This window comes from Procambarus clarkii, chromosome 45, assembly GCF_040958095.1.
Source record: "Procambarus clarkii isolate CNS0578487 chromosome 45, FALCON_Pclarkii_2.0, whole genome shotgun sequence".
NCBI classification, from domain to species: Eukaryota; Metazoa; Arthropoda; class Malacostraca; order Decapoda; family Cambaridae; genus Procambarus; species Procambarus clarkii.
The window spans coordinates 37138221-37165178 of record NC_091194.1 but is presented as its reverse complement, the minus strand read 5'-3'; the positions used below and the strand labels follow the sequence as shown (position 1 = coordinate 37165178).

The following is a 26958-nucleotide window of genomic DNA, read 5'->3' as shown; positions in this document are numbered from 1 at the left end:
CCTACGCTGGTGCATCCTACGCTGGACACTTGAACGTGTCCAGCGTAGGATGACTAAGTTAATTCCCCAAATTAGAAGTCTTTCATATGAAGAAAGATTAACAAAGCTTAAGTTGCATTCACTGGAAAGGCGAAGAGTTAGGGGTGACATGATAGAGGTTTATAAGTGGATGAATGGACACAACAAAGGGGATATTAATAGGGTATTAAAGTATCAACACAAGACAGAACACGAAACAATGGGTATAAATTGGATAAATTTAAATTTAGGAAAGACTTGGGTAAATACTGGTTTGGTAACAGGGTTGTTGATTTGTGGAACCAATTACCGCGTAACGTGGTGGAGGTGGGGTCCCTTGATTGTTTCAAACGCGGGTTGGACATGTATATGAGTGGGATTGGGTGGTTATAGATAGGAGCTGCCTCGTATGGGCCAATAGGCCTTCTGCAGTTTCCTTCGTTCTTATGTTCTTAGGTCTGAGTGGTCTAATAACTGGGCATTCGGTGATGTAGTGTGGGACATCATGCCGCAGTTCCTGCTCACCGAGTTTGCACCGGGAGTGCTCAGGATTGGGAGATCTGTCACCTGCAGCCACCTGCCACAGGTAACGGTAACCCAACCTGATCCTTGCAACCACTGTGTCGCACAGTCTGGTGGAAGTTTTGTGCTGCCCATAGATATAAGTTTTAGATCTGGACAAATCATAGCTTTTTATACTAGTGCTTTCAGGTCGTTGGGAGTCAGTAATTTATTTCCTATCAGACCTGAGTGTTTGGAACAATATAGTTTTGACAGTAGAGATGGGGATTCCTAGACCTAATTCAACTTTATCTTTATTACACGCTAATTTGGCTGCAGAATCTGTCTCATTATAATGTGTTATATTTATGTGTGATGGTATCCATACAAAGGAGATTCGAAACCATTTATTCTGTGCACCGATTAGCTCATTTATAATTGGTAGTATAAGGTTCTTGCGGTCGATCTTCCAGAAGTTTTTGACTGCTTGATGTTCCTACGTTACGTTCAAATGAAGTAATCTAGGAACTATGCCAGCCACATTTCAATATGTGTGTGGGTCTTTATTAGGCCCCACCCAGTATTTAATAGGGCCAGTAGAACTGACCCGACCAGCCTTTGTCCGTGCAGTAACGCCAGACCAATCACCCTGCAAAGCTGGGTGAGACTAGTCTCTGGGCTTCAAATATGAATAAACAGAAAAACAGAAAGACATACTCAACGTATTGACAGACAATCCAGTCCACTCCATACAAGGTATCCCCCCCCCCCCTCACGTTCCATCACTACCACTTAGAGTACGTATTGTTATGTTTATACATAACTGTACACCTTCCCTCTGCTTCTGAATATGCTGAAAGTACCTTGGCGAAATGCGTCAGCCTCATTATAAGTGAAGATGAATTTTAAAGAATAATATTGTCAATATTCCTCACAAGTAATTTATTCAACGAATATAGATATTAGTTATGCTAGAATTATTAATCAGAAATATTTGGAATGTGCATATTCTCTCTCCAGCAGCCCGTGACAGCTGGTTACTGGAAAAGAATTTAATATTTGGGTGATACGCTCAAAAGCCCTTAATCCAAGCTATATATATATATATATGTATATATATATATATATATATATATATATATATATATATATATATATATATATGTATATATATATATATATATATATATATATATATTGGTGCGAACAAGCCTGAATGGTGTATACTGGCAGCAGGTTTTCTTTCAAACATGTTTCATTGAATATGACCGCATATTCTGTATTTATTATTTTCTGGTTTAGGGCTTCTATCCCTCTAACTATTTTCTTAGCATCAGGGCTTAATTGAAATAGGAGTTCTCCAAAACTCATTTTCGTACTTTTAAGGTGAAGAAAAGAAGTGATTTACTATAGAGTGTATTACACTTATTTGTATAATTTGCACGACGTTTCGAACCTCCATGGTTCATTCTCAAGTGAACAGATCTTACAATACTAGTTGATTTTATACCCGCATTAGGTCAGGTGATAATACAATGAAGGTGAAAACATGGGGGGATACATAAGGGATAAACATAGGGGCTGCAGAAGGCTTATTGGCCCATACGAGGCATCTCCAATCCAAACACAAAGATTAATCCAGTGTAATTGGCCTGTTATGTTGGACATTGTCTTCTGTGTTGGCATCGATATGTTCTTGTCTTGTCCTTACTCTCATGGTGGGTAGAGTAAATAGTTCCGTGATTTGGGTGTTCATGGTAGGTCGCTCTATTCTTATGTGAATTGCCTCAAGAATTTGTAATCTTCTTCAATCTTGGGTTTTGTCTTATGCAAGTATTCGTGTTCAACATTTCTCTTGTTAGAGGAATGTCATGGGCTTGTCTCATGTGATTCCTAGGGGCACCAGATTGAAGATGGCATGTCAAACGTATATACCAAGCCCACCAACATAGGATTTTGCCTGAACGGTAGAAGTGAGTGCCCCCAAAGATACAAAGCCAGTGTTCTCAATGCTTATATTCGTCGAGCGCTTACCCACTGCTCTGAATGGAGCAACGTGAGTAGAGAGTTTGAAAGAATAACTCAGGTATTGGTGAACAACGGATATAGCAACGTGGAAATAAACGCTGCTATAAGAAGACACTTGGACCGTTGGTATAATTCAGAACCTCTTGGTATGTATTATAATAATGGTATAATATCCCCTCTTGTTCTGTCTTGTGTTAATGCCACATCACCCCTCCCACCTCACTCAAATGTAGATATAAAATCGGAGATACGTAAGTTCTAATCAGTTGTGTATTTGTGAACTAAAGTCTTTGAAAATGTAATAAGTTTTACGAAACGCGCCCGTGTCGCGTCAGACTAGAAATAAAAATGAATTTTGGAGAATTGATTTTTGATTTACCTCCAACAGTGAAGCGTAATGTACGAAAGATTGAGAAAATTCGTGTTAGAATTATTAATCTTACTTTTTCGGTCATATTTAATAATATATAAATATATATATATATATATATATATATATATATATATATATATATATATATATATATTTATATCAACAACACCACTGTTGATTGCTGGTCAACACCAGCAATCAACAGCCAATTAATGCACAACTATATTCTACCCACCTCAAGACTCCGCTCCAATATAGAAGCATCAAGAAATATGGACCAATAGGCTTTCTACAAACACTTCTATTCAATACCCATTTGTTTCTGTCTTGTGTTGATGAAATTAATACCCTATTAATGCCACCTCTTGTTCTGTCTTGTGTTGATGAAATTAATACCCTATATATATATATATATATATATATATATATATATATATACATATATATATATATACATATATATATATATATACATATATATATATATATATATATATAAGAACATAAGAACAAAGGTAACTGCAGAAGGCCTATTGGCCCATACGAGGCAGCTCCTATTCTAATAACCACCCAATCCCACTCATATACTTGTCCAACCCCGTGCCTTGAAACAATCGAGGGACCCCACCTCCACAATGTTACGCGGCAATTGGTTCCACAAATCAACAACCCTGTTACTGAACCAGTATTTACCCAAGTCTTTCCTAAATCTAAACTTATCCAATTTATATCCATTGTTTCGTGTTCTGTCCTGTGTTGATACTTTTAATACCCTATTAATATTCCCCCCGGTTTATGTCCATTCATCCACTTGTAAACCTCTATCATGTCACCCCTAACTCTTCGCCTTTCCAGTGAATGCAACTTAAGCTTTGTTAATCTTTCTTCATATGAAAGATTTCTAATTTGGGGAATTAACTTTAGTCATCCTACGCTGGACACGTTCAAGTGAATTTATATCCATTCTATAATATGGCGACCAAAAACTGAACTGCATAATCTAAATGGGGCCTAAACTAGAGCAAGATATAGCTTGAGAACCACACCAGGTGTCTTGTTACTAACAGCTGCGATTAATAAATCCAAGTGTCCGATTTGCCTTATTACGAACATTTTATGCATTGATCCTTTTTGTTTTAAATTCTTACTAATCATAACTCCCAGATCCCTTTCGCAATCCGACTTCGCAATCACAACACCATCTAGCTCGTATCTTGTAACTCTATCATCATTACCTAACCTCAGAACTTTACATTTATCAGCATTAAACTGCATCTGCCAATCCTTTGACCATTTCAAAACCCTATCTAGATCAACTTGAAGGGTTGATATATATATATATATATATATATATATATATATATATATATATATATATATATATAATATAATATATATTATATACATTAGTATATTTTGGTAGCAGTCTTTCCTGTAGTAGTTTCCTGTTTGGTAGTAGTCTTTCCTGTTTCGTGTTCTGTCTTGTGTTGATGAAATTAATACCCTATTAATACTCTTGTTCTGTCTTGTGTTGATGAAATTAATACCCTATTAATACCACATCTTGTTCTTGTCTTGTGTTAATGCCACATCACCCCTTCCACCTCACTCAAATGTAGATATAAAATCGGAGATGCGTAAGTTCTATTCAGTTTGTGTATTTGTGAACTAAAAGTCTTTGAAAATGTAATAAGTTTTACGAACGCGCTCTGTGTCGCGTCAGGCTAGAAATAAAAAATGAATTTTGGAGAATTGATTTTTTGATTTTACCTCCAACAGTGAAACGAAATGTACGAAAGATTGAGAAAAATTCGTGTTAGAATTATAATCTTACTTTTCGGTCATTATTTAATAATATATGTCTAATATATATATATATATATAGTTATATAGATATATATATAATATATATATAGTATATATATATATATATATTATATATATATATTAATATATATATGCGGAAAATCCACAGAGAAATATGAAATGAGGTGAACGTTTCGGGCTTTGTTAAAGCCTTTGTCAACACCAGACTGACTAAGGAGAAGGGAGAAGGGGGAGGATATATAGGCCGACACCTGACCAACCCATCCCTAGGGTTGGTCAGGTGTAATTAACCAAAAACAGGTATACCTTAGCTTAGAATGGTCAAAGAGGATTAAGCGGTCAGAGAATAAGGATGAAAGATTAAAGAAAAGCCTCATGAACACACAATATATGAATATACAATTATGAGACATTGTAAGCCTCTTTATCAGAGTTGTTTCTTAAACTGTTGTGCAATATTATAACTTAAAAATGGATCAAGTTTGTACATTCCAGTACTAACATTAAGAAGATTTGGACACTGACTGATTAGAGCAGACTCAATCAAATTCCGTTCCACGAAATCACCACAATTGGTAATGCTTTTTGCCCCATTCCAGTAATTATCTGGAATTTAAAAAAATTTAAAGAAATTTCTGCTTCCCTCGTCACTCTGATGTACTCATTTCTGGCCTCTGGTATCTCTCCCTGCTCTCTGGTGTTCTGTTATTTCTGTAGTTTCTCCATGTTCTTTTACTCAGTTGTTCGCTACCTTACATTCCTGGTTGAACCATGGGGTTTTCTGTTGTTTTTCGTTTTTTCTCCTTTTGGACGGGGATAAACCTGTCTGTAGCTTCCTGGCACGTTTTGGGTGACAATATCCATCATGACCTGCACATTCTTGTCTCTAAGTTCTGTTCCCATGGTATTCCCCTGAGGAAGTTCCTCATCTCGTCATATTTTCCTCTTCGGTAATTCAGTCTTTTCCCCTCCACTCCCATCCTTGGATAGGTTATCCCTATCTCCACCAAGTACTCAAAGGTCAGTACACTGTGGTCACTCATTCCTATGGGGGCTTCAACTTTGACTTCCCTTATTTCTGACTCATTCAGGGTGAATATTAAGTCGAGTCTAGCTGGTTCATCATTGCCTCTCATTCTTGTGGGTTCCTTGACATGCTGGCTCAGAAAATTCCTTGTTGCCACTTCCAAGAGTTTAGCTCGCCACGTATCTGCGCCACCATGTGGGTCCCCATTCTCCCAGTCTATCTTTCCATGGTTGAAATCACCCATGATTAAGAGTCTTGAGCCATTCCTGCTGGCAACTGAAGCTGCTCTCTTTATTATATTAATGGTTGCCATGTTGTTCCTATCAAACTCCTGTCTAGGTCTTCTGTCATTTAGGGGAGGGTTGTAAATGACTGTCACTATTATCTTAGGTCCACCCATTGTTATAGTTCCTGTTATGTAATCTCTGAATCCGTCACAGCCCGGAATTTCCATCTCATCAAAACTCCAGTCCTTCCTTATCAGCAGGGCCACTCCTCCACCTCCTCTCCCTTCCCTCTCTTTCCTTACTATATAGTAGTCCCTTTGGAAACACAGCATCTGTTATGACTCCTGACAATTTTGTTTCCGTTAGTCCTATTACATCAGGGTTTTCTTCTTGCACCCTTTCTGCCAGTTCACTTGCTTTATTGGTAATCCCATCAATGTTTGAGTACATTACCTTGAAGCTCACTTTCTTATATCCAATTTCACCCACACTCCCTACAAGTGTAGGAGGTTGTTCTATGGTCATTGCTACTTGGGTAGGCTCCTCCTCCTGTGAGGTAGTTGCCAGGGGTTCAGGGGGAGGTGGAGTGGGGGGTGGAGGGCTTAGGTCTTCCTCAGGCCTGCTTGGGGCAGGAAGAAGTCCTGGGGGTGAGGGAGCAGGGATTGCTTGGGGAGAGGGCACGCCCTCCTGCGGTGTAGTTGGCAGGGGTTTGGAGGGAGGTGGAGTGGGGGATAGAGGGCTTTGGTCTTGCTCAGGCCTGCTTGGGGCAGGGAGAAGACCAGGGGCTGGGAAAGCAGGGGCTACTTGGGGTAAGGGGAGGGGGAGGATTTGGGTTTCATGATGGGCATTATGCAGGGGCAAGGAAGGGTTTGTGCTGGGGGGTAGGGAGGGCCCTATTGGGTGGTGGACTGGGGTGTTGCATTCCCCCCTGGGGTTCCTGGGTTGCTGGATTGGGGTTCCCCACTCCCCTCTGGGATTGCTGGGTTGGAGGCTGAGGTTCCCTGGCTCTCTTCCCTCTCCTTGCGCCTTTTCCTTGCAAATGTTGCCCTTACTATCTCGTCTCTGGTCATGTCCCTCTGAACATATACCTCTTTGTAGTTCCTTGCATACCTCAGTTTGCTCTTCCTTACTAGAATGTCCTCTTTGATGTCCTCGCTCTTGAATACTACCTTGATCAATCTTTTTTTCTCTCTGTTGTACTGGCCAATCCGGAAAAAACTGTTCTATGTCTCGTTCAGCTCCTTCCATTCCTATCTTCTTTAATATCCCTGCCACTGCAGCTTTGTCTTTAGTCTTCGTTTCCTCCCTTGTGGAGCCCTCTTGTTCCTCGACACCTACCACTACTACAGCTCTTTTCCTTTCCATTAGCTGGCTTGTGCATCTAGCTGCCTCCTGTGAGGTTACTGCTTTCATTACAACTTCCTTGACTGTGGACATTGCTCCTGGGCTCTTGAGCATTTCAGCAAAGGTTGGGCCAATTGTTGGGGTCCCTGCCATAGCTACATCTCCTGGCACCTGGGGGTTAGTCCCCTGGGCCAGAGTCTGATGAGGGCCTGTTTTTAGGCTTTTTATCTCCTCTTGTGCTGCACTTAGTTCTATCTGCAGCTTACATATAGTTTCCCTCAGGTCCTTCAATTCCCCACTGACTTCCTTCCAAGCCTTAGCAATCATCTCCATGAATGACTCGTCCAGTCCCTCTCCTCCAGCTTCATTCTGTTGTCTTACCATCCCGCTTGACCTGTGTGTGTGTGTGTGTGTGTGTGTGTGTGTGTGTGTGTAGGTGTGTGTGTGTGTGTGTGTGTGTGTGTGTGTGTGTCTGTATGTGCGTGTGTGTGTGTGTCCGTGTGTGTCTTTGTGTGTGTGCGTGTGCGTGTGCGTGTGTGTGTGTGTGTGTGTGTGTTTGTGTGTGTGTTTGTGTGTGTGTGTGTGTGTGTGTGTGTGTGTGTGTGTGTGTATGTGCGTGTGTGTGTGTCCGTGTGTGTCTTTGTGTGCGTGTGTGTGCGTGTGTGTGTGTGCGTGCATGTGTGTGCGTGTGTGTGCGTACGTGTGTGTGCGTGTGTGTGTGCGTGTGTGTGCGCGCGTGTGTGTGTGTGTGTTGAGTGCAGGGGTGTTTGTGTATAGGGGGAGGGGTAGGGGGGTGTCTTGGGGCAGTGTAAGGCGTGGGAATGTGAGGGGTGAGGATGGGTGAGCGGTGAGCGGTCACCAGTGTGTGTGTGTGTGTGGGTGTGTTTACACTGGCGTGTTATGGTGAGGAGGTGGGGGGGGGGGTAGGTCTAGTCAGTGGCTAGGTCTAGGGGGTAGGTCCAGGGGGTAGGTCTAGTCAGTTATGGTGAGGAGGTGGTGGGGGGGGGTAGGTCTAGTCAGTGGCAGTGTAATGTAACACACAGGTGTGAGAAACTGGTACCAAGCTGAGCTCTTGAGCTACTTTTTCTTATTTTAATTAACTTATGTCCAAAGCTATTTACTATATAAAAAACACTGTACACCTTGTATGACTGACTTTGAGAGGCACTCACCTCCGAGTAAGCATCCCACAGCACAATTAGGTGATTTATGAAGCGATGTCCGCCTTAATTGTTGACGTCTCCTCCAGAGGTCCTCCCACGAGGTGATCCAAGCTCTTCCTTCTCGATCCAAGCTCTTCCTTCTCGGGCCTCTGGTGCCACCGTCTTGCCACAATCTCGTTCTTTTTCAATTTCTTTCTTATCAACCTTTATCAGAATTCACTATGTTTCGTTATCACTGCGTTGCTGTAACCTTCATATGACCAAAAACTATGTTTTGGTCTCACTGGTACGTAAATATCCCGAGAATATTGAAGTAATTCGCAGACCGCTGTCCTACACTTGCTCCCTGACCGCCGTCCTACTGCCTACTGTGTGTGTGTGTGTGTGTGTGTGTGTGTGTGTGTGTGTGTACTCACCAAGTTGTGTTTGCGGGGGTTGAGCTCTGGCTCTTTGGTTCCGCCTCTCAACTGTCAATCAACAGGTGTACAGGTTCCTGAGCCTATTGGGCTCTATCATATCTACACTTGAAACTGTGTATGGAGTCAGCCTCCACCACATCACTTCCTAATGCATTCCATTTGTCAACCACTCTGACACTAAAAAAGTTCTTTCTAATATCTCTGTGGCTCATTTGGGCGCTCAGTTTCCACCTGTGTCCCCTTATGCGTGTGCCCCTTGTGTTAAATAGCCTGTCTTTATCTACCCTATCAATTCCCTTGAGAATCTTGAATGTAGTGATCATGTCCCCCCTAACTCTTCTGTCTTCCAGCGAGTGAGGTTCAATTCCCTCAGTCTCTCCTCGTAGCTCATACCTCTCAGCTCGGGTACTAGTCTGGTGGCAAACCTTTGAACCTTTTCCAGTTTAGTCTTATCCCTTACTAGATATGGACACCATGCTGGAGCTGCATACTCCAGAATTGGCCTGACATATGTGGTATACAAAGTTCTGAATGATTCTTTACACAAATTTCTGAATGCCGTTCGTATGTTGGCCAGCCTGGCATATGCCGCTGAAGTTATCCTCTTGATATGTGCTGCAGGAGAAAGGTCTGGCGTGATATCAACTCCCAAGTCTTTTTCTTTCTCTGACTCCTGAAACTCCTCCTGTGTGTGTGCGTGTGTGTGTGTGTGTACTCACCTATTTGTGCTTGCAGGATCGAGCACTGGCTCTTGGATCCAGCCTTTCCAGCCATCGGTTGTTTACAGCAATGACTCCTGTCCCATTTCCCTATCATACCTAATTTTAAAATTATGAATAGAGTTTGCTTCCACAACCTGTTCCCCAAGTGCATTCCATTTTCCCACTACTCTCATGCTAAAAGAAAACTTCCTAACATCTCTGTGACTCATCTGAGTTTCCAGTTTCCACCCATGTCCCCTCGTTCTGTTATTATACGTGTGAACATTTCATCTATTTCCACTTTGTCAATTCCCCTGAGTATTTTATATGCCCCTATCATATCTCCTCTCTCCCTTCTTTTCTCTAGTGTCGTAAGGTTCAAGTTCCCTCAGACGTTCTTCATATCTCATCCCTCGTAACTCTGAGAGAAGCCTCGTCGCAAACCTCTGAACCTTCTCTAGTTTTCTTATGTGTTTCTTCAGGTGGGGGCTTCATGATGGCACGGCATACTCTAAGACGGGTCTCACGTGGGCAGTGTAAAGCGCCCTAAAAGCCTCTTCACTTAGGTCTCTGAATGAAGTTCTAATTTTCGCCAGTGTAGAGTAAGCTGCTGTCGTTATCCAATTTATATGTGCCTCTGGAGTTAGATTAGGTGTCACATCCACTCCCAGGTCTCTTTCTCGAATCGTTACAGGTAGGCAGTTCCCCTTCATTGTGTACTGTCCTTTTGGTCGTTTATCACCTGATCCCATTTCCATAACTTTACATTTACTGGTATTGAACTCCAGTAGCCATTTCCCTGGCCATCTCTGTAACCTGTTTAAGTCCTCTTGGAAGATCCTACAATCCTCGTCTGTCACAACTCTTCTCATTAATTTTGCATCATCCGCAAACATTGACAAGTATGATTCCACTCCTGTAAACATATCATTTACGTAAATTAGAAAGACGATTGGGCCCAGCACCGATCCTTGAGGTACACCACTTGTTACTGTTCGCCAGTCAGACTTCTCGCTCCTTACCATTACCCTCTGGCTCCTTCCTGTTAGGTAGTTCCTCACCCATGCTAGGGCCTTTCCGCTTACTCCTGCGTGCTTCTCAAGTTTGTAAAGCAGTCTCATGTGCTGTACTGTATCAAAGGCCTTTTGGCAGTCAAGAAATATGCAGTCTGCCCAGCCTTCTCTGTCCTGCCTTATCCTTGTTACTGTGTCATAGAATTCTAAAAGGTTTGTTAGGCATGATTTCCCTGTCCAGAACCCATGTTGGTGCTTGTTTACAAACCCAATGCTCTCCAGGTGCTCAACAAGTCTTAGCCTAATTATTCTTTCAAGTATTTTGCAGGGGATGCTTGTCAGTGATACGGGTCTGTAGTTAAGTGCCTCCTCCCTATCACCTTTCTTGAAATTCGGTACGACATTTGCCTCCTTCCAGCAACTGGGCATTTCTCCCGACATAAGTGACTCATTACAGATCATTGCTAGAGGCACGCTGAGAGCCTGCGCTGCCTCTTTTAGTATCCACGGTGATACTTTGTCTGGTCCAACCACTTAGTTGCATCCAGTGTTGTCAACTGTTTCATTACATCCTCTGCTGTCACCTCTATATCTGATAGTCTTCCATCTAGGGTAATCTCTTCTAACAATGGGAGCTACTCAGGCTCGGTTGTGAACACTCCACGGAAACTTGCATTCAGTACCTCACAGATTTCCTTGTCGCTTTCTGTATATGCCCCTTCTGTTTTCCTCAGTCTTGTCACTTGGTCATTTACCGACATCTTCCTTCTTATATGGCTATGTAGTGATTTAGGTAGCTTTTTCGCTTTAATTGCAATATGATTCTCATAATTTCTTTCCGACACTCGTCTTATGTTAATGTAATCGTTCCTAGCTCTGTTACATCTAATCCTGTTGTCCTCTGTCCTTTGTCTTCTGTACTTCCTCCACTCCCTCCTGCTTCTCACTTTTGCTTCCTGACACTGTCTATTAAACCATTGGTTATTATATTCCCTCCTGCTTTTTTCCTTTACTGTTGGAATAAATCTCTCTTCAGCCTCCTTGCATTTCCATATCACTTGGTTCATCATATCTTGTACTATTTTTCCCTGTAATTTCTTCCTCCCACTGCACTTCTCCCAGGTAGTCCCTTATCCTTCTGTAGTCCCCTCTTCTGTAATCAAGTCTCCTTACTCGGACCTCTTGTCCTTTGGTCACAATTTTAAGCTCCATGATGTAGTCAAAGACTAGGACACAATGGTCACTGGCTCCTAGTGGTATTTCATGTTCTAAATGCTCGATGTCTTCTACATTCTGGGTGAAAACGAGGTCTAATAGGCTGGGCGTATCCCCTCCTTTTTCCCTAGTGTCTTCCTTCACATGCTGTGTTAGGAAATTCCTGTCAATAACGTCTACCAGCTTCGCTCCCCAGGTCTCCTCCCCACCATGGGGATTCCTCGTTTCCCAATCTATCTCTCCATGATTTAGGTCCCCCATGACCAGCAGCTTCGCTCTCATTCTATGCGCAATAGTTGCAGCCCTCTGCAGTTCATCTATACATGCCTTGTTGCTATCATCATACTCCTGCCTGGACCTTCTACTGTTTGGTGGGGGATTGTAGAGTAACAAGATTAATATTTTCTTCCCATCTACTGTCAGAGTTCCATATATGGAGTTCATGCTTTCATTGGTACCCGGATTTTCCAGCTCATCAAACTTCTATTTCCGCTTTATTAGGAGTGCCACTCCCCCTCCCTGTCTCTGTGTCCTTTCTTTCTTATCACCTGGTACCCCTCTGGAAAGATTGCATCCGAGATCATATCATTTATTTTAGTTTCCACTATTGCCACTATGTCTGGGTCTGCCTCACTAACTCTTTCTTTTATCTCTTCTGCTTTATTGGATACCCCATCAGCATTGGTGTACCAAACCTTGAGACTCTTTTTGGAAACTCTGGTGCCAGAGTTCCCACTTTCGCCTGGGGTCTGGGGGTACTGGGGGGTGTCTGGGGGGCGAGTGGGGGCTGTGGGGGTGTCTGGGGGGGAGTGCTAGGGGGTGCCTGGGAGTGCCTGGTAGGCAAATGGGGTCTGGGCATCTAGGGGGATAGGAAGGGCATAATGGGTCTTAGGGAGAGTCTGAATGGCATAGGGGGGTTGAGAAATAGAGTGAGACTGAGAGTCAGATAGAGGTTGAGAGGATGGGGGGGAAGGGATAATAAGGGCAGAGGGCTGAGAGGAGAATGGAGAATGGATGGAAGAGGGGTGGAGTGGGGGGTGGAAGAGAAGGTGTATTAGTTAGGGGGGGGGGAATCGGGGGTAGATGGGGGTTTTATGGTAGAAGAGGGTGATGGGGGAAGGTATTAGGGGGTCACAGGGTTAAATGTGGGCTGGAGGTGCATAGGAGGGGTGATGGTTGGGTGGGGTTTGGGGGTGAGTGGAAGAGGGGTGCAGCGAAAGCTGGGATGGAGCAGATGGAAGTGAAGGCAATGGAGTAGAAGGGCCAGGGGAGTAGGAGGGGTAGTTGGGGAGGGGGGATGGGAAGGTGGGTTTGGGGAGGGCATGGCTTGACCCACTGGGGTCGTTGACAAGTGTGATGTAGCAGGGGCAGGGAAGTTGTTGGGGAAGTGCAAATGTGGAAGGGGCAGGGGGGGTTTGGGGGGATGAGGCAGGGGGCTGAAGCAGGGGGAGGTATAGGAGGGCTGAGTTTTGGACGATGTGACCTGGGAGGTGGCCTGAGAGGTGACCTGGGAGGTGGCCTGGGATGTGGCCTGGGAGGTGGCCTGGGAGGTGACCTGGGAGGTGGCCTGGGAGGTGGCCTGGGAGGTGACCTGGGAGGTGACCTGGGAGGTGGCCTGAGAGGTGGCCTGGGAGGTGGCCTGGGAGGTGGCCTGGGAGGTGACCTGGGAGGTGGCCTGGGAGGTGGCCTGGGAGGTGGCCTGGGAGGTGACCTGGGAGGTGACCTGGGAGGTGGCCTGGGAGGTGACCTGGGAGGTGGCCTGGGAGGTGACCTGAGAGGTGGCCTGGGAGGTGACCTGCGAGGTGGCCTGGGAGGTGACCTGGGAGGTGACCTGAGAGGTGACCTGGGAGGTGGAATGGGAGGTGACCTGGGAGGTGGCCTGGGATGTGGCCTGGGAGGTGGCCTGGGAGGTGACCTGGGAGGTGGCCTGGGAGGTGGCCTGGGAGGTGGCCTGGGAGGTGGCCTGGGAGGTGACCTGAGAGGTGACCTGGGAGGTGACCTGAGAGGTGACCTGGGAGGTGACCTGGGAGGTGACCTGAGAGGTGACCTGGGAGGTGGCCTGGGAGGTGGCCTGGGAGGTGGCCTGGGAGGTGACCTGGGAGGTGGCCTGGGAGGTGACCTGGGAGGTGACCTGAGAGGTGACCTGGGAGGTGGCCTGAGAGGTGACCTGGGAGGTGGCCTGGGAGGTAGCCTGGGAGGTGACCTGGGAGGTGACCTGGGAGGTGGCCTGGGAGGTGACCTGGGAGGTGGCCTGGGAGGTGACCTGGGAGGTGACCTGGGAGGTGGCCTGGGAGGTGACCTGGGAGGTGATCTGGGAGGTGACCTGAGAGGTGACCTGGGAGGTGACCTGGGAGGTGACCTGAGAGGTGACCTGGGAGGTGACCTGTGAGGTGACCTGGGAGGTGGCCTGGGAGGTGGCCTGGGAGGTGACCTGGGAGGTGGCCTGGGAGGTGGCCTGGGAGGTGGCCTGGGAGGTGACCTGGGAGGTGGCCAGGGAGGTGACCTGGGAGGTGGCCTGGGAGGTGACCTGGGAGGTGACCTGGGAGGTGACCTGGGAGGTGACCTGGGAGGTGGCCTGGGAGGTGACCTGGGAGGTGGCCTGGGAGGTGGCCTGGGAGGTGGCCAGGGAGGTGGCCTGGGAGGTGACCTGGGAGGTGACCTGGGAGGTGACCTGGGAGGTGCCCTGGGAGGTGACCTTGGAGGTGACCTGGGAGGTGGCCAGGGAGGTGGCCTGGGAGGTGACCTGGGAGGTGACCTGAGAGGTGACCTGGGAGGTGGCCTGGGATGTGACCTGGGAGGTGAGGCTACCTGAGAGGCTAGGGGTACGGTGTCGTGCTTGCCATCTATTGTTGTGGGCTATTTGCTCATCTTTCGTCATAAACTTTTCAATAAAGACATTGTAATGGGTTTCACTTCCTCTGAGTAAATGCGTGTTCTTCATTATGTACTCCACAGCCTCCTCATGGAGAATTGCACCAGAACAGGTCTATTCTTGGTACAATTGTAAGGTCTATCCCGGCAGCTGATATCAACCTCGTTTTCTGTCATTAATGTTCCAATACATCTCAATATCTCATGCAATTCATATTTTCCGTCTCTATCCTTTCTTGTCTTGTCAAGACAAGTGTGTGTGTGTGTGTGTGTGTGTGTACTCACCTAGTTGTGTTTGCGGGGGTTGAGCTCTGGCTCTTTGGTCCCGCCTCTCAACCGTCAATCAAAAGGTGTACAGTTTCCTAAGCCTATTGGGCTCTAACATATCAACACTTGAAACTGTGTATGGAGTCAGCCTCCACCACATCACTGCCTAATGCATTCCATTTGTCAACCACTCTGACACTAAAAAAATTCTTTCTAATATCTCTGTGGCTCATTTGGGCACTCAGTTTCTACCTGTGTCCCCTAGTGCGTGGGCCCCTTGTGTTAAATAACCTGTCTTTATCTACCCTGTCGATTCCCTTGAGAATCTTGAATGTGATGATCATCTCTCCCCTTACTCTTCTGTCTTTCAACGAAGTGAGGTTTAATTCCCGTAGTCCCTCCTCGTAGCTCATACCTCTCAGCTCGGGTACTAGTCTGGTAGCAAACCTTTGAGCCTTTTCCAGTTTAGTCTTATGTTTGACTAGATAAGGACTCCATGCTGGAGCCGCAAACTCCAGGATTGGTCTGACATATGTGGTAGATAATGTTCTGAAAGATTCCTTGCACAAGTTTCTAAATGCCGTTCTTATGTTAGCCAACCTGGCATATGCCGCTGATGTTATCCTCTTGAAATGAGTTTCAGGGGATTGGTCTGGCGTGATATCAACCCCCAGGTCTTTCTCTCTCTCTGACTCCTGAAGTATTTCATCTCCCAAATGATACCAAGTATCTTATCTCCTGCTTCCTACCCCCATCTTCATTACATTACATTTGCTTGGGCTAAACTCTAACAACCATTGGTTCGACCATTCCTGCAGCTTGTCCAGGTCTTCTTGAAGCCTCAAGCTGTCCTCCTCTGTCTTAATCCTTCTCATAATTTTGGCATCGTCAGCAAACATTGAGAGGAATGAGTCTATACCCTCTTGGAGATCATTTACGTATATCTGAAACAGGATAGGGCCGAGTACAGAGCCCTGTGGGACTCCACTGGTGACTTTACGCCAATCTGAGGTCTCACCCCTCACTGTAACTCTCTGCTTCCTATTGCTTAGGTACTCCCTTATCCACTGGAGCGCCCTACCAGTTACTCCTGCCTGTTTCTCCAGCTTATGCATCAGCCTTTTATGGGGTAGTGTGTCAAGGGCTTTCCGACAGTCCAAAAAAATGCAGTCCTCCCATCCCGTGAGTGTGTGTGTGTGTGTGTGTGTGTGTACTCACCTAGTTGTACTCACCTTGTTGTGTTGGCGGGGGTTGAGCTCTGGCTCTTTGGTCCCGCTTTTCAACCGTCAATCAAAAGGTGTACAGATTCCTGAGCCTATTGGGCTCTATCATATCTACACTTGAAACTGTGTATGGAGTCAGCCTCCACCACATCACTTCCTAATGCATTCCATTTGTCAACCACTCTGACACTAAAAAAGTTCTTTCTAATATCTCTGTGGCTCATTTGGGCACTCAGTTTCCATCTGGGTCCCCTTGTACGTTTGCCCCTTGTGTTAAATAGACTGTCTTTATCTACCCTATCAATTCCCTGCAGAATTTTGAATGTGGTGATCATGTCCCCCCCCCCTAATTCTTCTGTCTTCCAGCAAAGTGAGGTTTAATTCCCGTAGTCTCTCCACGTAGCTCATACCTCTCATCTTGGGTACTAGTCTGGTGGCAAACCTTTGAACCTTTTCCAGTTTAGTCTTATCCTTGACTAGATATGGACGCCATGCTGGGGCTGCATTCTCCAGGATTGGCCTGACATATGTGGTATACAAAGTTCTGAATGATTCTTTACACAAGTTTCTAAATGCCGTTCGTATGTTGGGCAGCCTGGCATATGCCGCTGATGTTATCCACTTCATATGTGCTGCAGGAGACAGGTCTGGCGTGATATCAACCCCCAAGTCTTTTTCTTTCTCTGAGTCCTGAAGAATTTCCTCTCTCAGATGATACCTTGTATTTGGCCTCCTGCTCCCTACATCTATCTTCATTACATTAGATTTGGTTGGGTTAAACTCTAACAACCATTTGTTCAACTATTCCTTCAGCTTGTCTAGGTCTTCTTGAAGCCTCAAACAGTCCTCTTCTGCTTTAATCCTTCTCATAATTTTGCATTGTCCGCAAACTTTGAAAGAAATGAATCTATACCCTCCGGGAGATCATTTACTTATATCAGAAACAAGATAGGACCGAGCACAGAGCCCTGTGGGACTCCAATGGTGACTTCACGCCAATCAGAGGTCTCACCCCTCACAATAACTCTCTGCTTCCTATTGCTTAGGTACTCCCTTATCCACTGGAGCACCTTACCAGCTACACCTGCCTGTCTCTCCAGCTTATGTACCACCCTCTTATGCGGTACTGTGTCAAAGGCTTTCCGACAATCTAAGAAAATGCAGTCCGCCCAGCCCTCTCTTTCTTGCTTAATCTTTGTCACCTGATCGCAAAATTCTATTAAGCCAGTCCGGCAAGATTTACCCTCCCTGAACCCATGTTGGCGATTTGTCACGAAGTCCCTTCTCTCCAGATGTGTTACCAGGTTTTTTCTCACGATCTTCTCCATCACCTTGCATGGTAAACAAGTCAAGGACACTGGCCTGTAGTTCAGTGTCTCTTGCCTGTCGCCCTTTTTGTATGTTGGGACTACATTCGCCATCTTCCATATTTCTGGTAGGTCTCCCGTCTCCAGTGACTTACTATACACTATGGGGAGTGGCAAGCAAAGTGCCTCTGCACACTCTTTCAGTACCCATGGTGTGATCCCGTCTGGACCAACAGACAGGATCAGACACACACAAACACAAATTGTGTGTGTGTGTGTGTGTGTGTGTGTGTGTGTGTGTGTGTGTGTGTGTGTGTGTTTACTAGTTGTGTTTACTAGTTGTGTTTTTGCGGGGGTTGAGCTTTGCTCTTTCGGCCCGCCTATCAACTGTCAATCAACTGTTTACTAACTACTTATTTTTTTTTTTCACACCACACACACACACACACACACACACACACACCAGGAAGCAGCCCGTGACAGCTGACTAACTCCCAGGTACCTATTTACTGCTAGGTAACAGGGGCACTTAGGGTGAAAGAAACTTTGCCCATTTGTTTCTGCCTTGTGCGGGAATCGAACCCGCGCCACAGAATTACGAGTCCTGCGCGCTATCCACCAGGCTACGAGGCCCCTTAAGTGTGTGTGTGTGTGTGTGTGTGTGTGTGTGTGTGTGTGTGTGTGTGTGTGTGTGTGTGTGTGTGTGTGTGTGTGCGTCTGTGTGTGTGTGTGTACTCACCTAATTGTACTCACCTAATTGTGCTTGCGGGGGTTGAGCTTTGGCTCTTTGGTCCCGCCTCTCAACTGTCAATCAACTGGTGTACAGATTCCTGAGCCTAATGGGCTCATCATATCTACATTTGAAACTGTGTATGGAGTCAGCCTCCACCACATCACTTCCTAGTCCATTCCATTTACTAACTACTCTGACACTGAAAAAGTTCTTTCTAACGTCTCTGTGGCTCATTTGGGTACTCAGCTTCCACCTGTGTCCCTGCTTCGCGTCCCACCAGTGTTGAATAGTTCATCCTTGTTTACCCGGTTGATTCCCCTGAGGATTTTGTAGGTTGTGATCATGTCCCCCCTTACTCTTCTGTCTTCCAGTGTCGTAAGGTGCTTTTCCCGCAGCCTTTCCTCATAACTCATGCCTCTTAGTTCTGGGACTAGTCTAGTAGCATACCTTTGGACTTTTTCCAGCTTCGTCTTGTGCTTGACAAGGTACGGGCTCCATGCTGGGGCTGCATACTCCAGGATTGGTCTTACATATGTGGTTTACAAGATTCTGAATGATTCCTTACACAGGTTACTGAACGCCGTTCTGATGTTAGCCAGCCTCGCATATGCCGCAGACGTTATTCTCTTTATGTGGGCTTCAGGAGACAGGTTTGGTGTGATATCAACTCCTAGATCTTTCTCTCTCTGTCTGTTTCATTAAGTACTTCATCTCCTATTCTGTATCCTGTGCCTGGCCTCCTGTTTCCACTGCCTAGTTTCATTACTTTGCATTTACTCGGGTTGAACTTCAACAGCCATTTGTTGGACCATTCACTCAGTCTATCCAAGTCATCTTGTTGCCTCCTACTATCATCCTCTGTTTCAATCCTCCTCATAATTTTTGCATCGTCGGCAAACATTGAGAGGAATGAATCTATACCCTCTGGGAGATTATTTACATATACCAGAAACAGTATAGGTCCATGGATTGACCCCTGCGGGACTCCACTTGTGACGTCTCGCCAATCTGAGACCTCACCCCTCACACAAACTCGTTGTCTCCTGTTGCTTAGGTACTCCTCTATCCACCGGAGTACCTTCCCTTTCACTCCAGCCTGCATCTCCAACTTTCGCACTAGCCTCTTGTGTGGCACTGTATCAAAGGCTTTCTGACAATCCAAAAATATGCAGTCTGCCCACCCTTCTCTTTCTTGCCTTATTTTTGTTGCCTGGTCGTAGAATTCAAGTAACCCTGTGAGGCAGGATCTGCCATCCCTGAACCCATGTTGATGCTGTGTTACAAAGTTCCTTCGCTCCAGATGCTCCACCAGTTTTTTTTCGCACAATCTTCACCATCAGCTTGCATGGTATGCAGGTTAGGGACACTGGCCTGTAGTTCAGTGCCTCCTGTCTATCCCCTTTCTTGTATATCGGGACTACGTTAGCTGCTTTCCAAATATCTGGCAGTTCCCATGTTGCCAGTGATTTGTTATACACTATGGAGAGTGGTAGGCACAGTTCTCTTGCTCCTTCCTTTAGAACCCAAGGGGAGATTCCATCTGGGCCTATAGCCTTTGTCACATCCAACTCTAGTAAACACTTCCTTACTTCCCCACTGGTAATCTCAAACTCTTCCAGTGCTTCCTGGTTAGCTATTCCCTCACTTACCTCTGGAATTTCTCCTTCCTCTAAGGTGAAGACCTCCTGGAATTTCTTATTCAATTCCTCACACACTTCCTTGTCATTTGTAGTGAATCTTTCCGCCCCTATCCTAAATTTCATGTGTGTTTGTGTGTGTGTGTGTGTGTGTGTGTGTGTGTGTGTGTGTGTGTATGTGTGTGTGTGTGTGTGTGTGTGTGTGTGTGTGTGTGTGTGTATGTGTGTGTGTGTGTGTGTGTGTGTGTGTGTGTGTGTGTGTGTGTGTGTGTGTGTGTGTGTGTGTGTGTGTGTGTGTGTGTATAGGACATTTGAAATATATTTTTAGTGGTATCAACGCTGTAAACCATCTTATCCTGGAAACAAAATAATCATTTTAATCAAGATATACTAAACACTCGTATCCCTTGTTCGCATTTGTGTTCCTCACGTGTGCCCCAAAGAATGAGGTGATTTGATAAAATGCTATGCCCAAGATTACCATCCGAGTTGCCGGCGGGGAAGTGGTTCAAATAGCTTTGGCTATCACTTCCTTTTGTCCGGCCTTGATGGTCAAGCGGATTAAGGCGCCCCGTAGTTACCAGTTGCGTTGCTCCTGGGAGTATGGGTTCGAGTCACTTCTGGGGTGTGAGTTTTCAGAGACATATATATATATATATATTATATAATATATATCATATATATATAAATACATTATGTAATATATATATATATATATATATATATATATATATATATATATATATATATATATATATATATATATATATATATATATATTAGTATATTTTGGTAGCAGTCTTTCCTGTAGACATATATTATTAAATATGACCGAAAAAGTAAGATTAATAATTCTAACACGAATTTTCTCAATCTTTCGTACATTTCTTTTCACTGTTGGTGGTAATTCAAAAATCAATTCTCCAAAATTCATTTTTATTTCTAGTCTGACGCGACACTTGAGCGCGTTTCGTAAAACTTATTACATTTTCAAAGACTTTAGTTACACATACACAACTGAATAGAACTTACACATCTCCGATTTGTTTATATCTACATTTGAGTGAGGTGGATGGGGTGAGGTGGTATTTAATAGGGTATTAAATTCATCAACACAAGACAGAACACGAAACAATGGGTATTGAATAGAAGTGATTGTAGAAAGCCTATTGGTCCATATTTCTTGATGGTTCTATATTGGAGCGGAGTCTTGAGGTGGGTAGAATATAGTTGTGCATTAATTGGCTGTTGATTGCTGGTGTTGACTTCTTGATGTGTAGTGCCTTGCAAACGTCAAGCCGTCTGCTATCGCTGTATCTATCGATGATTTCTGTGTTGTTTACTAGGATTTCTCTGGCGATGGTTTGGTTGTGGGAAGAGATTATATATTCCTTAATGGAGCCCTGTTGCTTATGCATCGTTAAACACCTAGAAGAGATGCTGTTGTCTTGCCTATATACTGTTTTTTTTGGAGCTTACAATCCCCAAGAGGACATTTGAAGGCATAGACGACGTTGGTCTCTTTTAAAGCGTTCTGCTTTGTGTCTGGAGAGTTTCTCATGAGTAGGCTGGTCGTTTTTCTGGTTTTATAGTAAATCGTCAGTTGTATCCTCTGATTTTTGTCTGTAGGGATAACGTTTCTATTAACAATATCTTTCAGGACCCATTCCTCCGTTTTATGAGCTGTGGAAAAGAAGTTCCTGTAAAATAGTCTAATAGGGGGTATAGGTGTTGTGTTAGTTGTCTCTTCAGAGGTTGCATGGCGTGTCACTTTCCTTCTTATGATGTCTTCGACGAAACCATTGGAGAAGCCGTTGTTGACTAGGACCTGCCTTACCCTACAGAGTTCTTCGTCGACTTGCTTCCATTCTGAGCTGTGGCTGAGAGCACGGCCGACATATGCGTTAACAACACTCCTCTTGTACCTCTCTGGGCAGTCGCTGTTGGCATTTAGGCACATTCCTATGTTCGTTTCCTTAGTGTAGACTGCAGTGTGGAAACCTCCGCTCTTTTCAATGACTGTTACATCTAGAAAGGGCAGCTTCCCATCCTTTTCCATCTCGTAAGTGAAACGCAGCACGGAACTCTGCTCAAACGCCTCCTTCAGCTCCTGCAGATGTCTGACATCAGGTACCTGTGTAAAAATGTCGTCAACATACCTGCAGTATATGGCCGGTTTCAAGTTCATGTCGACTAAGACACTTTGCTCGATGGTACCCATGTAGAAGTTTGCAAACAGGACACCTAGGGGAGAACCCATGGCGACCCCATCTACTTGCTTATACATGTGCCCATCCGGGCTCAAGAAGGGTGCCTCTTTAGTACAAGCTTGGAGTAGTTTCCTTAGAATATTCTCTGGTATGTCAAGAGGAGTACAGGCACGATCACGATACACTCTGTCGGCTATCATCCCGATTGTCTCGTCCACAGGTACGTTGGTGAACAGTGATTCTATGTCCAACGAGGCTCTTATCCCTGTGGCCCGTGTGCCCCGCAGTAAGTCAACAAATTCTTTTGGAGACTTCAGGCTGAAGGCGCAAGGGACATAAAGAGTTAGCAGGCCGTTGAGTCGCTTCGCCAGTCTGTACGTGGGTGTGAGTATCTGGCTAATGATTGGCTGAAGTGGGTTTCCAGGCTTGTGTGTCTTGACATTTCCATTTCCGATTATATGTTCCATTAAGGAACATATAATCTCTTCCCACAACCAAACCATCGCCAGAGAAATCCTAGTAAACAACACAGAAATCATTGATAGATACAGCGATAGCAGACGGCTTTACGTTTGCGAGGCACTACACATCAAAAAGTCAACACCAGCAATCAACAGCCAATTAATGCACAACTATATTCTACCCACCTCAAGACTCCGCTCCAATATAGAAGCATCAAGAAATATGGACCAATAGGCTTTCTACAATCACTTCTATTCAATACCCATTGTTTCGTGTTCTGTCTTGTGTTGATGAATTGAATACCCTATTAAATACCACTTCACCCCATCCACCTCACTCAAATGTAGATATAAACAAATCGGAGATGTGTAAGTTCTATTCAGTTGTGTATGTGTAACTAAAGTCTTTGAAAATGTAATAAGTTTTACGAAACGCGCTCAAGTGTCGCGTCAGACTAGAAATAAAAATGAATTTTGGAGAATTGATTTTTGAATTACCACCAACAGTGAAAAGAAATGTAAGAAAGACTGAGAAAATTCGTGTTAGAATTATTAATCTTACTTTTTCGGTCATATTTAATAATATATATATATATATATATATATATATATATATATATATATATATATATATATATATATATATGTATGTATATGTATGTATATATTATTATAGTGTAGGTTGGTGTTGTTGTCGTCGTTGATCCTTCTCTACGGACAACCCAACCCACAACTCGCTTATGAGTGCTTATACCTCTCTAGGAGATCACCCTTGGGCGCTTCTGGCTCTTGGAGAGGGGTTCAACGTCACACGTTTAGGGGATGCGGCTCCAACACTCAGCCTTGATGTCACGTGCACACACCCACTCGAGCCGCTGTGACTCCCCACTCTCTCCTTATGTGATATGATCTCCTCAATCCCCTTTTGACTTATTAGTATTACCTTCAACCCTGTCCACAGCAGTGGTTCTTGGTTCTTTCTCTCTCTCTCTCTTCTTCTGTACTCAAGAGAATATATCTATAAACATGTACAAGGAAAATCAGCATTGAATGCAATAACATATATATATATATCAGTATAAATGTTCCTTGATACACAACAATGATCAATCGATCACTCTCATTCCTAGAACACATACATCTGTAGGTAATCCAGCCTACGACTGGAACTCTAAACTTCAGTATAAAACACTCCTTGACATAAGAATGCAAACAATCACTCACCTCTCATTGCGTCTTGCACGCTAATGACAAACAAACACTATCACTTCCTTACAAGTAATCCACCAGAACTTCCCTTCCACCTCTAGAAGTTCACTACCCTGATCTTTAGGTTCTTCCGGGCTTAACTACCAGGATCCTCTGCAGCTCCTCCAGGCTGCTACCATGAAGTTTTCCTTGAGCAACTACGGTGCTTCACCCTTCTGCTAGGGTCCTCCACAGCTCTCCTGGCTGCTACACCATGAAGTTTCCTCGAGCAATTATGGTGCTTCACCACCTCTACAGAAGCACGTGACACTCCTCTTCACTGCTTCTCCTCACAGCTTGAGGTCCTCTGCTCCACTACCTTGGAGTCTCATCAGTTCATCTGTGCTGGCTTCGAAGTTCTCAGCAACTTCTTCCCCAAAGACAAACCTGCAACCCATCGACACTCCAATAAAAATGTTTCCCCTTTAACACATAAACAAAAATAATCACACAATATGTTTGCCTAGAACCTCTATCTGTCCTCTACATACTGTGAGAGTGGACTCCCCCGTTGGGCGGGTCCATGCTCCATCTTGCCCGGTGGGCCTCACTCACTCCGGGAGGGGCCTCCGCCGTCGGGAGCTCTCAGTCACCTGCCAGCGCTCAGAGGGGACGGACGTCGCTCCATGTTTCTCCCTCTCCACTCTCTTATTTTAGGCTTTCTGCCTTATCAAAACATGTGTAACATATAAATAAACATTGCTACTGTCGCTGGGTACATGACCAACTACAAGCAATCACTATGAACTGGCTTAAATCGTGCTTACCACAGATTGTCTAGTCGAGGGCGCTCCTCCCTCTGACGGAGCTTGCTCAGGGCGCTGCCACGGCCCACGATAATGCCTCTGGGCGGTTTAATAAACACTCCTCGTCGCCCAGGACTTGAGACCACACCTCCACAGCTGGTACGTCTGCACACTTCTCTTCTCTTCGAGATATATCACTAGGGTTTCCTTTCTGACGGGAGCTCAACAGAGCGCGGCTTTTCCCCTGCGATGTCTGGCCTCAAGTGAGGTCAAAGCCCTCCAGAGGCGAGCCTCACGCCTCCAGCAAAATGTCCACATCTCGTAGCCAGTCATTTATCTGTTTTCTTCTTCACTGCCCATAATCTTAAATTGTTCATCATATCCAACCAGCTATTTTACATCTGTGTTATCGCCTCTATATATCCTAGACCTTCTGGTTAGGTCAGGCTTGCTGAATAACTCTCAAGGGGGAAGACTCGTTTCTCCTGCAGGCTGAGATCATAACACTCCCCTCCCCTTATTTTTGAGAGTTATTCCAGTGGCAAAGCTCGGGATAATACATCCGCCACCACACTGTCTCGTTCTTCAACCAATATTTTCGACCGGTTGATCTGCTTATGTACTCCCTTAGGAGTCTACAATTAGTTCGTTGCTCCTTGTAACATCTGGCTCACAACTCGCCAGAAACATGATCCTCTCACAAACGATCTGGCTCCTCTTGCACCTCTTGGCTAGGCTGTCCTCCTTGGACGCCTGCACTCCATCGGTCCACTCTACTTACTGTTTCCACCCTCCGTTTCCTCGTCTTCTTCTCTTTACGTCCAGAGTCAGACATCTAGTGTCTGTACCTCCTCTGTCGTCTTCACACTTCCATCTACTGCCATTATACTTCCGTCTCCTGTCATCATACTTCACTCCCTTGTCCTCACCGACGATCCTCCCTTTCGTCTTCTTATTTATCCGAGACCTCATCCTGTTTGACTTCCATCGAGTTCTCGGCTTTCGTCTACTCCTCCATGCTTGTATCATCATCCTCTTCCCACACTTCTCACTTCTATACAACTCCATTTCTTCTCCTTCAACTCTTCTTCGTTCCCTAAAAGTTTCTTAGAGCACTGTACTACATCCAACAGCACTCGACCGTACATGTCGCTTTACCTCTCCTAGAGTGCTCATAAGCCTCTCTCCACACATACTGACTCTTCTCCTTTCATTTTCTCGGCTATTACTCTTCTTCACTATCTCTCCTCCACGTTTTCCGTGAAACATGTCAACTCTTGACATCTCCCACAACTTAACTCCACTATCCATATGCCTCTGTGCTCGTTGACAACTTGACGCTCTACTCCCGTCCTCAGTCTGTCCACATCCTTCCTCATTTCTACTCAGCACAGTTGCATTCGCCTTCCGACTCTTAATTTCAGCGGACTGGGCTCTGTTCAGGTTCGCTCTCTTCACATGATTCTTCTTCGGCTGGGTCATCTTCACTTTTGACCTCACCGAGACTTCATTTTCCTGGGCTGGACCTTCATCAAACAGCCATGCTATATCTACATCGATATCTTCTACCGGTTTAATCGACACTGTCTCATCTTCTCCAGCGTCTTCCTTGTCGGCCACCTCTGCCTTCATCACTACCGAGACAGGGTACTCAATGGCTTGGTGGTCTCCTGACTCATCTCCTCGGATGTCAGTCAGGTTCACACTCTCAGGTGTCCCACCCGTGCCGTGGCCTCCTGGGCACTCCTCTGGCACAGTCTCCACCATGACTCTTGGCAACACCTTTCTCCCGCACAAGTCATTCCCCAGGATCACTTGGACTCCTGGAACAGGTATGTCGGGGCATACCCCCAACATCATCTCTGCCGACACATATTCCGACCTTAGCTGGACAGTACAAACGGGCATGTCACTCTCAGACAACAACCCATATACTCTCATCTTACTCCTGCCAGCTAACCGTCGAACATTCCCAATCAGGCTTCTCGTAATCAAGCTCTGATTAGCTCCGGTATCTCTTAAGATACCAACTTCTACCTCAGGATGGCCTCCTATACTGATCCAACCTTTGCTCATGAACGGCCTATACCTCTCGTTCACTAAGTTCACCTTCTGTGGTTTGTCTTGGAACACATTAGTATATCTACTTCGGGGGTCACACATGGCCAGGGTCACAACTCTTTTGCCCTGCCGACAATCTCGCATCACGTGACCCAATCCGTTACAATTGTAACACCTCACCTGGGAAAAGTCTCTTCCATATGTACCAGAGTGGCTCTGACTTTGTCCACTCGCATGAGAGTTCCTCGGGCCAGGCACACTACCTGCACTCTGTGGGGCTTTACTGGGCTCTTGACTTCCTGGATAATGATCAGTTTCTCGTTTAGCTCCTCCATCTT

At 45.2% G+C, this 26958-nt stretch overlaps 1 protein-coding gene across 1 annotated transcript in view; it reads left to right on the top strand.

Annotated features, from left to right (window-relative positions):
- Positions 1 to 523: 523 nt before the first annotated feature.
- Positions 524 to 26958, top strand: part of LOC138350346 (PE-PGRS family protein PE_PGRS26-like) — a 39064-nt gene continuing 12629 nt past the window's right edge. The window contains exon 1 of the mRNA XM_069300972.1: positions 524 to 604. Within this exon, the coding sequence (XP_069157073.1) occupies positions 524 to 604 (81 nt within the window). The remainder of the gene's footprint in view (positions 605 to 26958) is intronic.